Genomic DNA, 16,763 nt, shown 5'->3' with positions numbered 1-16,763 from the left:
ATTTTGTGACATGTTGTGGAGCTAAGCATTGTAATTTCAAAAAACGGTCCGCACACACCAATATTGCAGTCGGGGATTGTGCCCCTTTTATTAATGCCACCAACAATCAACGTTTCGGGGGGGAACACAGCCTCCCATCTTCCTGAAGAAGGGAGGCTGTGTTCCCCCCGAAACGTTGATTGTTGGTGGCATTAATAAAAGGGGCACAATCCCCGACTGCAATATTGGTGTGTGCGGACCGTTTTTTGAAATTACAAAGCAGTAAGGAGACCGGGCTAGGTCAACGGAGGACCAGCACCCCCACGCAGAAAAGTGGAAGGAGGTGTGCGGTAATAGAACATTCTATTGTAGTGGAGCTAAGCATTCCATGACACACTGTGGCACCAGCATCATGACAGGCTCAGTGTTGCACAAGCGTCCATGGTACACTTTTCTAATCCCCTACTGTGAATCTACCCATCTACAATCTACTTCTTGTGAGGCGACTTCGGAAAGTGAAGCACCGCGTGTGCATTGCCGCAGGCGATTTTCATTTTAGCATGGGGAAGGCAGTACGGGGAGATTGTCGCCCCGAAGAAGAGGCGATTTGTCGATGGGGCGACTAATCTCCCCGAATCTGCTTGTGTGGACTGACCCTAAAGCCATTGTGCATAGTACGTGCCCCAACAATTCCTCAAACTGGGGGCATGCTGAGGTTCAGTGCTGATTATTGCACTGCCCAGGAAAAGGGTTGCCTCCTGGCCGGTATATTACCTGTAAAAATGGTGGTTGATCCCAATGTTATTAATGGGAAAAAAGATAAATATATAAGAAGCCCGCTATTTTTTTCCAGAAAAGGTGGCAACCCTACCCAGGAATGCTCTTGGGTGGGGAGGGTGGCCATTTTAAAATAATTTACAGCTCAGAATATCTCCAGCACCTGCAGGGAGTCATGACATTTATAAATTGAAAAAATACAGCTTCGAATTTTAAATTAATTAATTTAATGCTGTAATTTCAGTCTTTGCGGTAATGTATTGCACTATATCACTTACACTCTCTCGCACTGACTTTAGCACGTCTTTGATGCTGCCAATACTGCTATTCCCTATGAATTCTGTAGTCTGGTTCTGCCATACCGAAAGTAATAGTGGAGCGGTGTAGAAAGTGTGTGACCCACTGTCCTGCAAAAAACAGGAATGTTTGGAGGTATTATATTGTCTATTGTATGGGTTACCTATGAGTAAGTGCCCCAGCAGGCACAAAACGCGCTAGGTTTTATCATGTCCTAATAAATTTTTTAAATTTTTTAAATTTTTTAACTGATTGTTTCTTTACTACTGGAGGTCCTCACATCTCTTTTTGATATATTGTTCTGGACTTGCACCCTGGGACTGGGGTGAACTGTTAGTTAAAGTTTCTTAGGTTTATTTAATATTTGATTTTCAACTTTTTTGATTCATGATTTATTTTTGAGTAGTACTGTATATATGCTTTTGTATGGTATTGGCACAAACCCTGCCATTACACATGTTGTATGGGTAACCCTTTCTTGGCTGTATTACAGTTATTCAGTGTTGGACTGGGGCAGTGACATTATCGAGGGGGAGGGAGGGTACACTTGTAATGGGACCGGCAAAATCCGCTTCTGAACGGGGGCCCAGCTGTGTTGCGAAAGTTCTATAAACTACTTTATAAAAAATAGTGCCACTCCAGCAGAATTCTGCACTGAAATCCATTTCTCAAAAGAGCTAACAGATTTTTTTATATTCAATTTTAAAATCTGACATGGGGCTAGACATTTTGTCAATTTCCCAGCTGCCCCCAGTCATGTGACTTGCCCCCAGTCATGTGATGTCATTTTTATTACACTGTTTACACTGCAAATAATTCACTCTACCATAAAAAATTTCATTCCTGAACCACCAAGTGTATTTTATTTTAGTTGTAATATTGGTGTGTAGGCAGCCATCTCAGGCCATTTTGCCTGGTCATTTCAGCTTTCAGAAAGACCCAGCACTTTAGGACAGAACTGCTTTCTGGCAGGCTGTTGTTTCTCCTACTCAATGTAACTGGATTTCACTCTTGAGTGCTGTTTTTAGATCTACCAGGCAGCTGTTATCTAGTTTCAGGGAGTAGTTATCTGGTTAACCTTCCCATTGTTCTGCTGAGGGGGGGGGGAGGGGTTATATCACTCCAACTTGCAGTACAGCAGTAAAGTGTGATTGAAGTTTATTAGAACACAAGTCACATGACTGGGGGCAGATGGGAAACTGACAATATGTCTAGCACCATGTCAGATTTCAAAATTAAATATAGAAAAAATCTGTTTGCTCTTTTGAGAAACAGATTTCAGTGCAGAATTTTTTCCCATGACAGTATCCCTTTAAGTATCAAGCAATGACAATGCAGAGAAGCTTAACAGGAGCAGCAGGGGCAAACTCCACTGACCACCAATGAATTAAAAACCATTAAGTACATTTCTCTAACCCCAATAAACTGACTGATTTATTAGCAAATTAATAATTTTATTAACTGTTTATAGGAACTACTTATTATAGCGTAACATCAGCTGTTTAATTGGGATCTAGTTACTGAATTATATGTGCATCTACTGGCCCCACAGCAAGATCATTGGGTCCCATAGACTTACTTAATTTATATAACTTATGCAAAAACTTATGTTATATATGCAAAAATGTATTTTACATAAGAAACATAAGTAACATGTATCAAGCAATGACAGGGCAGAGCAGTGTGACAGGGGTAGGTAAGTGGGTAGGTTTAACTTAGGGCAGACTCCACTGACCCCCAGTGTATTAAAAAATTGAAGGTAAATTCCACAGCCCCCCAATAAACTGTCTGACTTATTAGCACATTAATTCATTTGTTTAACTATTTATATAAACTACTACTGACTAGTTATTGGGCCCTCACAGAAAAAACATTTTGGAATTGACATTTTTCATGAACATGTATTGCAGCTACTTATCAGTCCCACTGGGCCCTCAGCAGTTGCAGGGTCTCTATCCTCTATAGTTACACTGCTGCTTTTCAGTACGATTGGTCGGTTTGTAAAAGTAGTTGTGGCTTAAAAAAAAAACATCCAACAAGTCCAACCTTTTGTCCTAGCGAAACCTACCTAACTGTTTATTGATCAATTCAATATCATACACAAGGGGCATGGCCAAAAATGTTGGCACTGCATGCTTGTGTTCATGGAGAGGGGGCCATATAGATAACTTGTATGGGGCCCCAAAGTTTCTGGTGGCAGCCCTGGACTGGGGTACCAGGGGCCCATCAGTGATCCTGACCCCAAGGGCCTACCGCTTAACTTCCACCCCAATTTCAGCGACTGCCCACCAGGACATCAGTTAATAAGAAACAATTCATTGACAAATATGTTTGAAAGAAAAATTTGCATTTTTATATTATTCTATTGGAGCCCCATATCCATTTTAATATGTCCTCAGTGAAGCAACAAATTGGAGTATGCTTAAACATGTTAGTACAGAAGAAACCATCACTAAGTGCCACAGTGCTTATCTTTTACATGTGTGTAGCAACAACTATTCTACTATTCTATTAATGGCCACAAAACCATTTGCCACTATGAATCTGTTCATGAAGAAACTCATCTCATGGAAAGCTCTCAAGTGGCTCCATTCCTCCCAACATTTGGGAAGTAAAAAGAGGGACAACATTTTTTTTCCGCACGTAGCGCAGCAATTTTTTTGACCACACCCCTTTCTGTGGCCACACCCCCTAATTACCATGTTCGGTTTACACAATTTGGCAGGTTATGAAAGTTTGAAAATATTTCTCCTTATCTAAACTGTGTTTTTGTGTCTCAAAATTGTTACAAAGTATCTTATTTGCACCTGTTAGCTGGGCTCTCTGCTAAAAGCCAATTAAGTGAGAAACTTTGTTTCTTTTTCTGGCTGTTCAGTGCAGAGAAAAGAGGGACTTTCCAGTACAAATGAGGGACTGCGGGTTGAGCTGTCAAAAGAGGGACTGTCCCTCCGAAAAAGGGACAGTTGGGAGGTATGTGGCTCTAAATAGGTGATTGCCATGTTTAAGTTATATATATATATATTTTTTTGCTTTGACTTAACTGAAGACTTAAAGGGGAAATGTCACCCAGACATAAAAAGCTGTATAATAAAAGTCCTTTTCAAATTAAACATGAAACCAAAATTCTTCTTTTTATTAAAACATCCATAAATGTTATTAACTCTTTTAAAAGTCTCAGCTGTTAATCATATATTGCCTGCCCCTCCTCTATGCCTTACACAGAGGTGGGGCAGGAAATTACTTTCCCTTTCCATTCTGCTCTTCCTAGATGTCACTGCACTCCCCACATTCCCCCCTCCCTTCTCACCATGCTAATTGTTTAGCCACAGCATGGACTAGGATATCAGCCCCCCATTCTGGCACATTAACATGATGCAAAGCTTGCCTTAATAACAGTGTTAACAAAATGGCTGCTGCCTGCTTGCTGTGATTATGAATTCCAAAAATAAACATAAAACAAAACGTAAATCATTTTTATAGTGTAAGTGAAGTTTATTTTGCTTGACCAACATCAAAATAGGATTTGGAATTCTTTCTTAAGGTGACAGGTCCCCTTTAAAGAATCTGGATCTGACATTTTTTGGGGTTGACATTAAAGGGTCTATATTATTGTTTTGTACAATTGTAAAATAAGTGCCTCCACATTTTTGTGAAAAAGCACTTTATTTACTCCAAAAGGTGTAAAGGCTGTTTAATAAAGGTTATCACGGGTATGCTCAATCAGCTTGGTGAGTGCAAGCCAGGTCTCCTCTGCGGTTGGAATGATTTGGTTAGCTGGTAGTGCAAATCCATATCGGCCAGTATCTCGCAGCTCAAAACTGTAGGAGTACTTAATTCCCTGATTGTAAGTCCAGTCAATGGTTCCTCCACTTGCTTGATCTGCAATTCACAAATATGTATCTCTAAATATTAGGGACTCATTTCCCCACAAAAACTCTTTTTTTATGGTGTGAACCCCCCATTGTCATGTAAACCAACGTATTGGGTTTAATTGCATTACATAATATGAAGAATCAGATGGTTAGATATAAGGAACAGTTCATATAAACTACAGTATTAAAGGATACTTAAGTGCTATAAAATAAGGAAAATAATAATACAGTGAACTGTAAAAGCTTCCTAAAAGAGAAGCAGTATATTCAACCATATCACTCATTTATATAATTCTTCTTCTATGTGTAATCTGTAAGGGAACTGGAATGTGTTGCTACTTTAGACACTTTTAAGTGATGCTTTTTAAGTTGAGGCCTGAAAAAGCCATGTTAAAACTCCCAAAACAGCCCCCACAGACTTGATAGCAAGTTTATTCAAATATATGGAAGGCTGTTTCAGGCACTTTAGTGCAATGATTTTGAGCTCTTGCCCTATGGGCACAAACATTAGAACCCATGGGCATCTAGTTACACCCCTGATTACCGCACTTGAAACTTCAAGTGAATAATGGTATCCTTAAACTATCACAAATAAACAAATGATGCTGGCGTTTAGAACGATCTAGGGCTCTGTGCCGTCCTGAGTTGGTCTTTCTGATGCTGCCCCCCCCTCACTTGCCACATTTAAATTTTCAGCATTGGAGGGGCTGCATCATAAGTGCAGAGAGGGCAATTGTGCTCTCTGCACTAGAAGAGTGAAAATTGTGATTTAGGTTAATGGAAAAAATCTCCTGTAAATGCTCTCCCACCAGTGATAAAGTGAATTGCCGGTGGTAAAACATATTTGGCGATTCATTTTTCTTAAAGGCATACTATCATGGGAAAAAACATTTTTTTCAAAATAAATAAGTTAATAGTGCTGCTCCAGTAGAATTCTGCACTGAAATCCATTTCTCAAAAGAGCAAACAGATTTTTTTATATTAAATTTTGAAATCTGACATCGGGCTAGACATATTGTCAATTTCCCAGCTGCCCCAAGTCATGTGACTTGTGCTCTGATAAACTTCAATCACTCTTTACTGCTGTACTGCAAGTTGGAGTGATATCACCCCCTCCCTTCCCCCCCCCAGCAGCCAAACAAAAGAACAATGGGAAGGTAACCAGATAACAGCTCCCTAACACAAGATAACAGCTGCATGGTAGTTCTAAGAACAGCACTCAATAGTAAAAACCCATGTCCCACGTGGACACATTCAGTTACATTGAGAAGGAAAAACAGCAGCCTGCCAGAAAGCATTTCTCTCCTAAAGTGCAGGCACAAGTTACATGACCAGCAGCTGGGAAATTGACAAAATGTCTAGCCCCATGTCAGATTTCAAAATTTATTCATTTTCTCTTTTGAGAAATGGATTTCAGCGCAGAATTCTGCTGGAGCAGCACTATTAACTGATTCATTTTGAAAAAAAAAATTTTTCCCATGACATGAGGCAATTTAGGGCTGGTGATTTACTTTATTACTGGTGGAAAGCATTTTTCAGGAGATTAGTCGCCTGCAGAAGAGGAGATTTATCGTGGGCGACTAATCTGGTGTGTCATGGCCCTTAAAGTTGCCAGGAGCGACTTTTTGCTGTCCCTGTAAACCACTGGCACTGCCCGGGTTATCAAGTTGTCTCATGGCAGCAGCGCCCTTGATTTGAATATAAGATTATGAATCCATATTTGTGGCAAATTTTAACACTTTGGTTTGGATTTGGTTTGGGCAGGCTCTTGGATTTGTCTGAATCCTACTGAAAAGGGCTCAGATTTAATCCAATAATTGAGGAATGGTGATTCAAATTACCCATTATCTAGAAAACTCCATGTCCCAAGCATTCTGGTTAATAGGTTCCTATATAAATATATATACTCAAATCCAAACAGTGATATTGAGTTGTAAGATCAAATTGTGTAATATAACATGGATGGATGATTATGAAAGTGTTGATCCATCCGATTATTGAAATAGGAAGTGTTCATATATATATATAGTGAACTTACAGATGGTAGCAATGATACTGCCATAGGTGTAAGATGTACCATACAGTGAGGCCAATGCATTAACAGCATTCCTTGACACAGTGTTCTAGGTTGAAAAACAAAAATAAAATTATATGTTAATTGACACACGTTAAAATTGAATTTCAATACTATATATATATATATATATATATATATATATATATATATATATATATATATATATATATATATATATATATATATATATATATATATATATATATATATATATATATATTAGGGATGCATTGAATCCAGGATTCGGTTCGGGATTCGGCCAGGATTCTGTAGGAGCTTTGTAGCAGGATTCGGATTTGGCCAAATCCTTGTGCCTGGCCAAACTAAATCTGAATCCTCATTTGCAGGAAGGGAAATCATGTGACTTTTCGTCAAAAAGCAACGAAAAAAGCCTTTCCTGCTCCTAATTTGCATATGCAAATTTGGATTCAGATTCGGGTCAGTATTTGGCTGAATCTTTCACTAAGGATTTGTCCAAATCCCAAATAGTGGATTTGGTGCATCCCTAATATATTAGGGATTATAGTAGTTTACCAGCTCATTGTGGTCAGGAGTTCGGGCAGTAGTGTATCCATATGGGAAGAGAAGCATCTGGGAGTAGCTGTGAATGGAGACAAATCCTTTGATGTTGCCGTGGCTTTTAACAAAGTCCACAATGGCTTTCACTTCAGGTTCAGAATGGGCAGCACGTCCTCTGTAAGTTTCAGTACAGGGATTTGAGCTTGAGCCAGGACCTAGAGAACATCATTATCATTCATTTAGTTTGATAAGAGATGGTTTCATAAAGCAAAGAAAAAAGTAATTTTAAGAAAGATGCCTTGGGGCTCACGTGCAGTTTTGCATATTTGCACTACTGCAACTGAGTTACTTCCTTTGTTGTTACTGAGTTACTTTCTTCCTTGGCACTTCTATCTGCCCTAAAAAAGAAATTAACTCATGATAAGTCTTAAATTAACTAAAAGTTGGAAGACACCCCTGTATTATACTACAATGTGCTGGATGGGAAATAACACCCCACTTCATTCAATGGGTTAACTTAAACAATTATTCCCTCTATTAAACTAGCCTATCTGGCCAGTGGGTGTCCTACATCCTATTGTGAACCATGTTTGTTTTTGTTTGTTTTTTTTGTTTTATTGTCTCCCCTTTTCCCCTCTCCCCTGAAAGGAAAAATAGAGACTTTAAAAAAAAAAAAAAAAGTTGGAAGATTTGTCAGATTAAGTCCTATACTTATTTTTAGCAATTTTCCCATTTGCACTGAAAATATGCTCTCAACTTGGGCTTCTTAAAGCAGGGCCGGAACTAGTCCAGGCCCTCTTCCCCACATTCAAAACAGAATTCTCGCTCTGTGGCCAGGGCTGTATTTAGGTCCGATGCTGCGCTAGGCATCGGACCTAAACATGCCCATACGTTGTGTGCGATTAAGTCACGCGCTGATGTCACTCGCCGTGCATACTGATGTCACGTGACCACGATCATGTGAGAGGGGGCAAGGTGGCCGGCTGGGTTGCCTAGGGCACCTGGCCAGCTTGGCCCGCCTCTGTCTTAAAGATTTGAAAATTTTCATCTCAAAAATTTGAGCAAGGTGAATCTTTTGGCCTAAGTTATTAGATATTTTACAACTCCCATCTCTCCCTAATACAGTCTGTATTGAATACTCCTGCCAGTATTCCTCTCCTCCTTGGTGGTACCACTAATACTGCTGGTTCCTGCCTTAAACTTTTCTGTCTTGCTGCTTCTTACATCTGGAATGACATTGTCTGGAGAGAATCCCTCCTCTTCAGAAATAAACTCAAAGACTACTTCTTGGAGCACTTGCATAACATCTGACCCAGTTCTAGCATTTATACTGTACTCTGTCAACCATTGTAACTTGTATCACTTAATATCCCCCTATTCATGTCTGTAAATCACCCAAGAATTTCTTTCCTCTTGTCTCTTTGACTCTAAATCATTAATGTAACGGTACTTTGTATTTGTATTTATGGTACCTGTTTGTTTATTAATTTACTGTTCTACTGTACAGTACATAAGTGCTATATTAATAATAGTATACAAAAATATATATAAGAACATAATTTACAAGAGACTCATGGCTTTTATTATTACCTCCAAAACCTGCATCCCAGTTTCTGTTGGGGTCAGTTCCAACACAGAGGGAGCCAGAATTGGGAGATCTGGTTTTACGCCACATACGATCCTGCAAAGTAGAAAAATAAATGTTAATGCTGGAGTGTATGAGGATATAGCTTATTGTGTTTCAAGTAAATCACTTGTCTTTTTGTGCGTTGCAGTTATATATTTATTCCAGCAGTCATATTTATCTATAAAAGTGTACCTTCTATGCGCATTGGTTACAAAGTTTACCTAAACTATTTTTGCTTGTTTGTGCTTTAATTGGGTTTCCAATAAAATCTCAAGTTTAGTAAAGTTTGTTTTAGTTATATACAGTAAATTGAATGGAAATGCATAATATTAAGTCTGCAGCTATGTATCTGTTATGTTTCAATTAGAGCATCAGATGCAGGGGGTCTTGTAATGCACCTGGAGAAATGGCGCAAAACTTATCTAGCGCTGAGCTTTTTCAATAGTGAATTGTCCTCTTTACCTTGTAGTAAATTGGCAATGCCTCTGTGAATTGTCTTTTTGGCGAATTTTTGCTAGAAAAGCTGACTTCACTCTTTAGTAAATTTGCCCCATGGTATAGGCTTTTGCACTTTTCCTATCATGGCAACTGAGTCCTTTATGTTTTAACTCATAATATTAACATGAATAGACTCACCAGTAGTTAATGAAGTGGACAAATGGCCTTTTAGAAATGTAGTAAGATGCTAAAAGCCTATTTTCTTAAAGGGGCACTAATATGTTCACAATGATTAATCACTGTCTACATACTTTTTGCGGATGTTTTTAGCCATTTATATTTATAAAATATTAAAAGCCATTTATAAAATGTATTAGACCCTGCATTTTGCTTTTTCCAGGATCATGCACTGGAAAGTGACATTGCTGCAGTGGTGCAAGACATCAACTAAACTTCTCAGCTTTCATATTACACTCAAAAATACCTCAAATTAGTTTCTCATGCTGATACTATTTCAGTGGCGTTTTTATTCATATATCAATTCCGCTGGCACAGAATGCCCAAAAACACTGCTGCAGCCTACCCTTGATTAAAATGTAACGCTGCATTAGTGGTAGTTCTCAGCCCAGAAATGCTCTAATATGTCAGTACTGGTGCATTCAAGCTTTCAAGTTTGCATTATAACTTCCTTGCATATTCGACTTTCAAAATGGAGAATCTGATGCTGTTTGTGGTAGAGAAAAGTAGATAAGAGAGACCTAGCTGTTATGTGGAAAGACAGCTAGAATACATTCAAGTTGTGGAAGCCCTTCCACCAATACACAGATTACGAGTTAGTGCGCTCACACACAGTGGAGCTGAAGCTGAGGTCAGCCCAAATTGTAGTTAGCTAACATTTGTCAACATTTACACCTGTAGCAACCTAATGGAAGTTTGCAATACTCAACAATTGAGTTTGGCATGTTGTGTCAGTTGTGACTGAAGATCAATAGCTCCCTCACAAGCACAAAAAATGAATGCAGTTTACAGTAATCTCATGCATTTATATTCAGGTGGTGCAGGCAAGCTTTTAGGTTGCTATAGTTATAATTGCATCACTAAATTAACCTACCGATTTATGAGTGTAAACATAGCCATCAGGGTTGGTTACAATTTCCAAGAGGATATCAATATTGTTGAGTGTATTTGTCAAGGATGCGTCTTTCCCATAATCTGTTGCAATCTGTCAAAAAGGAAGAGGAAATATGTTTTTTTTTTAACAAACTCAATTAACTGTAGCAATAACCAAATTAGTTAATTCTGGTCCATAATGCAGAGGGGAGGAAGGGCTCTGCTTATGTGAACTATGTGTTTTCTTATGGCCAAAACTGTCAAATTCGACTTGGGAAATATCCAAATTCGAGTTTTTAAAAAAATTTTAATTAAATTTTCGAGATTTATCATACTCTGGTCCTTTAAGAACTCATATTCGACTATTCACCACCTAAAACCTGCCGAATTGCTGTATAAGTCAATGGTAGAGGTCCAGGGATCAATTTGGTGATGTTTTCAGCCTCCCTGACATTCAAATTTTTTTCTCAGAAAAAACTCAAATCGAGTTTTTTAAACTCAAATCGAATTCAATAAGAATTTGATTTGAGTTTTCAGGTCGATCCTATTCACCCGAGTTTATAAAATTAGATTTTTACAATAAATTCCAATTGGTCGAATTTCGAGTTCATGGGAGCTTATGGGAGTTTAAAAAAACTCACATGAATTCGAAATTCGACCCTTGATAAATGTGCCTCCCCGTGTTATATATGGTAATAAACAACATGCAAAGTAATAATTATCAGCTTGCAATATATTGTGAAAAAGGTAGGAAATTAAAAGACATGAAAATACTTTTCGGTTCCATAGCTAGAGAAAAAGGGACCAGCATGCAGTAAAACTGAAGGTCCTAACTAAAGAAACAATTACATAAAGCATAGATGAGCACCTACTGCTCACAAATATGGTTGGACCACAACAGCTGTTGGTGGGATCTGGGAATGTACAGCTGACATGCTACAGGTTAGATATCTCTGACATAAAAAGCATGTTATCATTTATTAAACAGGACTACCATATATATAGTATCAGAGGTCTAGGGCAAATCATTTCATTGCCCTTATTATATAAACACAAAATCTACACAAAAGTTCTACAGGATTTTTTTCAGATTTTTCTCGTCTTCCCAGCAAATATTTCAGATTATATTTAATTTCAAGTACATTTAACTCTGTAAGTGCTCAAATTGTGATGTTGTACCTTCTTGGCAAACCAGATACCGCTGGCCTGAGTGACCCACTCACGGGAATGGATACCAGTGTCAATCCAAAAAGCTGGACGGTTGGGACCTGTGCTGAACTAAATAGGGGAAGAAACAAAATGGCAGAGACAGGGAAATCAATTACATGATAGTATTTTGTTTGGAAAGATGAAAATGGAATTGGGCTGTAGGTGTGGATAATTTTAGTTAGATAAGAAAAGTAGTTTAAAGTGGGTACAAGGTATATAACCCCTAATTCTATTGCTTTTCGCTTTCTGCCTCCTGCCAACCCACAGAGGGCTTTGAACACCATTTCCCAAATGGATTTTTGTTGTACTTAAACCACTAGTCCCCCTAATGTTACTGTTTATGTAAAGGCATACACCTTATTCTATCCCTCAATTCATGTTGAGCCAGTTTTTTTTTTATTTTGTGTCAGACTCACTGTAATGTAATCTTTAACTGTACATTATTAACACCCCCACATGATAAACTAAACAAGATGACTTGTGTAGCGGAGTGGGTATAAGAAAATGTTCCCAGCGATAAAATGAAAACAAACATTTATATAAGTGAAAATATCTTAACCAAGTAGAAAATGAATAATTTAGTATGCTAATCCAGCTTTGTTGCATGATCTCTGTGCCCAAGGCTGTGGAAACCTAATGTGATGTCTGTAGTAGTAATTATAATAGATAAAAATCACCAGGATGTGCCTAGTACATTATTTTACAATATGCCTATAGTACACATTAATAACAGTGACCTTACCTTCAGAACATTAAGAGGACGGCCTTCATAGCTTGAGCCAATCTGTATTTTGCTGACCAAATTTGGATTTTCATTAACCAAGTTATCGATAAAAGCGTTGATCTGTTAAGTGCATACAAAATTCACATAAGTGCAGTGCTGGTTTTGGCAATTAGGACAGAAACTATGTACTGTATAGGTACAGGATTTATATATTTGCTTTGAAAAAAAAATCCACTCTTTATCAAGTGCTAGAAAGCTATTTGAATTCTAAACTCTACCATGCTTTACTGTATATGTACCAATTCATTGTAATTCAATCTAATGTATTGCATTAATATATATGGAAAGGTCTGCATATCCCAGACTCTGTACATTATTAAACTGCATTTGCAGAAATGCCTAAATGTCCCAAGTTGCTACAATGCTTTTTATTATCCCTCTGTACTCATGTCATTATCATATGTTGCTGCATTGTAACAATAGTTCAAGTATATACAGAGAAAATGTGGAAATGGTTGAGTCACCTCATCAAATGTATGATAGGTAGCATAATTGAAGCTGTCAGTTGACCTTGCGTTCTCGGTGGCACGATTACGTCTCATCTCGTTTTGCTCTTCATCTAGCAAGCTCTTTATAAAACAAAATGGAAATAACCATCACTTTCATCCTAACCGCAGTGAGAATATTTGTTAGTAATTACTACTACTATATATATATAGCATGGACCGAAACGTCACGTCGGCTATTCATGCAATAATTGAATACACTTTGCTTTGATACACGGAAATCCTGGTGTTGCTGGTCTTTCTTGGAGTATATATATATATATATATATATATATATATATATATATATATATATATATATATATATATATATATATATATATGTAGTCCCGCAGTACCAGCACTCCGATCTTTAAACAGGTTCGTGGTGCACGATCAAATACAGGATATATAGAACAAGAAGGATCAGCACTCACTGTATTGATGTGAAGAAAAATTTGCTTTTATTTATAAATAAAAGCTAATTTTTCTTCACATCAATACAGTGAGTGCTGATCCTTCTTGTTCTATATATATATATATATATATATATATATATATATATATATATACACGTTCCTATTCTGGTAACTCATGGGTACTGCAGCATAAGCTGCAATAATTAAATTATTAAAAATAAAAAGAAAGTTAACATTTGTGCCTGAAACTCAATTGAATGCTGAGTGGAGAAAAGTAATATACTAAGTTGTACTATAGTGGTACAGGTATGGGATCTGTTATCCAGAATGCTTGGGACCTAGGGTTTTCCAGATATTGGATCTTTCTGTAATTTAAATCTTCATACCTTAGGTCTCCTAGAAAATCAAGTAAACGTTGACTAACCCCAATAGGCTGGGTTTGCCTCCAGTAAGGATTAATTATATTTTAGTTTGGATCAAGAACAAGGTACTGTTTTATTATTACAGAGCAAAAGGAAGTCCTTTTAAAAAATGTGGATTATTTGTATAAAATAGAGTGTATGGGAGACTGCCGTTCCATAATTTGAAACTTTATGGATAACGGGTTACCAGATAATGGATCCCATTCCTGTATAGTAAGGTTTTTACTATAATTTAAAAAAATATTATCAGTGATGTTTCTGTTTGTAACTAGGTGTAAAATGGTGGTATCTTATATTTATGATTATTTATAACTTATTTTCTATATAGCTTTCTTGTTCATCTTACTTGCCTGTTCCCTGTACTGCTGACCCAAGCATCCCAGTAGCAAAAAAAAGTCTGTGGACCCCTTCAAGCCTTCAAGCACAACTTGGGGAGTCATATCAGGTACACAAGCCTTCATCTGAATAGCAATACTCTACTCATAACAAAGTTAATGTTTGTTTCATTTTAACTTTAACAGAATTAACTTGCATTGTTTGAGTGATAAGCAAGGTACGCATTCCAGGAATAGGGCAGAATGCAATAAAAGTTGCAAACATAAAAATTGTATAGTTTGCAGCTGTATGCAGTTTATTTTTGTGCCAAAGGAGTATGCAACCTATAAGCAGGCGTTAAAATTAGCTATGCACATTTAAAATTCACAATATAATAACTGCCTAATGAAAAATCTTACTTTGTGAAATACAAAATTTTGTTCTTTTTCCCTTATTTTCCTTACATGTTAAAACCCAAACATCACAGGTCCATTCACATCCAATCTGTGACTGTATAGTACTATCACAAGTTTAAGATATAGAAATACAGCTTAGAAATTTGATCTAATATGACCACATTTATTTACATAGGATATGGAGTAGTAGGGAAATTATACTCTAGAACCACTGATCTTCTGATCCTACTTATGCCTTTTAAATACCTCAATTTCTAAAGGGGCCATGCTCATACCAATGTTTGCGGGCAGACAGATATTTCAAATCCTAGTAACTGAAACCCCTGATTACCTGTACATCGTGAATCATGATGCTGTACTGGATATTGTTGGATTCCAGGTAGACTTTCACTGATTGCAGATTGCGGAATGAAACTCGGATATCAATGGGTAGAAGGACTTTTGTGGGGCTTGTCCAAAAATCAATCTAAAACATTAAATACATACATGAAAAATATTTCATTTATGAATAAGTTTATCAATGGATGTTCCACTGGCTTTCTTGAGACTGGAATACTAGCTCTAAAAGGGTGCAAATGATACTACATACTTGCATCAACCAGTGATACAATGCGAGGTGTACTCTTGCTGGTTGTGCATTTGCCAGGGTAAGTGGGGTTTTTGTGCTTGTTTTTTGCCCCTTGCCCCTCTTTATTGAATGATCCTTTAAATGCCTTGCTCAAATTCAGATAGTTACAGTTAGTTAAATCAGTCACATCAATAAAATTGGGTCAGTTCTAGAAAGTCATCATTGGACTGTTGGCCAAGAAGATCACAAATGCTGATAATCTAGTAACAGAGGTCTTTTACCTTATAGAAGAGAACAGCAACCATCAGAGGTGGCAAATGGGTATTATACATTAGAGTAATGCAAAAAGATCCACTGACAGATGTACTCAATAAATGGCCTACTTGTGTATTTTTATATAGTAGCCACCAGAGCAGGAGTGGAGTACGTAAGATTGTTTGTGGTTACCTGTAAATGTTCCAGATCTTCCAACGCCCTCACCAGGTTCACCTGATCCTCGTCAGTAGGGAAAATTCGGAGGACTTGTTGTCTGTGTAATAATAAGGCAAAGATGTGAAAGCACAAAACACAATCATCCAATTACTATATTCAGTCAATATGCTATATCTGCCAACTGAGTGTAAGTTTAAAAGTAAAAAAACTCCATTCACAGCAATTACATATTGGGGGAAGTTTCTTCTCAAGTGAACACTTCATTTCAGGTGGCACCCCAGCAGGAAAAGTGATACGCTATATGTGCTACAATGGCAAGTTCTTGTATTAAACAGAAAGCTTCTGAAAGTAAAGGCTGTCCCACATAGACCTTCTGTATCCTTTACAGAGGTAAGCTGGGGGAGGCAAACAAAAGGACAACATGGGGATGGCAGATCTCTTCCACTTCAGCCACAGAAGGGGTCAGATACCATTGTCAATACTGTACATTGAAGGCAAATAAATCATCGGATATAAACTTTCTTAAACATAAATGCATCCTTTCATTTTTTTAGGGCCAAGAATAGCATGCTATTTTATACTTATGTTTTACATTGTTTTAACATTTTTTATGCTTTCTAAAAAGGAAGAATCAAGTCTTCAGACAACTACTTACCCACTGTAATTCTCCATGCTGGAGGCTGCCGCCACCAGAGCGAGTAAAACTAGTATGCCCTTCATCTTGCAGAACATAGAACTCAAAGAGCAAAGGCAAGGATTTTATACTGCAGGGTTATCCATTTCATCAGTAATCCATTTCAGTGATTGGGCACTGGGGCTTCCCTGCACCTGTACAGTTTCTCAGTTGCTGATCATATTTGACTAGTCAGGGAACAGACCACCTGGCCAAATATGCTAAATTTACATGCTGGTTTTATCACCCAGAATTCTTCTATGTGGTTGTAACTATGTACAGTTGAAATACTTTTCTATGTAGTATTAAAATGTTTTTCTGAAGCAGAGCATATTATAAGAATG

General features: G+C 37.5%; 1 protein-coding gene across 1 annotated transcript; it reads right to left on the bottom strand.

The window, feature by feature from the left end:
• Window positions 1-4,530: 4,530 nt before the first annotated feature.
• cpa1.L (carboxypeptidase A1 L homeolog) lies at window positions 4,531-16,478 on the bottom strand. The gene is made up of 11 exons (NM_001095030.2): window positions 16,402-16,478; window positions 15,762-15,843; window positions 15,078-15,212; window positions 13,154-13,258; window positions 12,648-12,749; window positions 11,876-11,974; window positions 10,698-10,808; window positions 9,112-9,202; window positions 7,537-7,736; window positions 6,964-7,048; window positions 4,531-4,932 (listed from the first exon to the last, which is right to left on the bottom strand). Exons 1-11 carry the CDS (start codon window positions 16,464-16,466, stop codon window positions 4,745-4,747), a joined length of 1,263 nt encoding a protein of 420 aa, NP_001088499.1. The 5' UTR covers window positions 16,467-16,478; the 3' UTR covers window positions 4,531-4,744.
• Between the last annotated feature and the right edge of the window lie 285 nt (window positions 16,479-16,763).

This window comes from Xenopus laevis, chromosome 3L, assembly GCF_017654675.1.
Source record: "Xenopus laevis strain J_2021 chromosome 3L, Xenopus_laevis_v10.1, whole genome shotgun sequence".
NCBI lineage: Eukaryota > Metazoa > Chordata > Amphibia > Anura > Pipidae > Xenopus > Xenopus laevis.
The sequence above is the reverse complement of the archived record's forward strand: the minus strand, read 5'-3'. Positions and strand labels throughout refer to the sequence as shown.

Coding starts and splice junctions, on each gene's coding strand:
- cpa1.L (NM_001095030.2), bottom strand. CDS start 16,466: ATGAAGGGCATACTAGTTTTACTCGCTCTGGTGGCGGCAGCCTCCAGC. Junction 7,737..9,111: donor CTGGGATGCAGGTTTTGGAG/GTAATAATAAAA, acceptor GATGTTCTCTAG/GTCCTGGCTCAAGCTCAAAT. Junction 7,049..7,536: donor CTCCTGACCACAATGAGCTG/GTAAACTACTAT, acceptor TTTTCAACCTAG/AACACTGTGTCAAGGAATGC.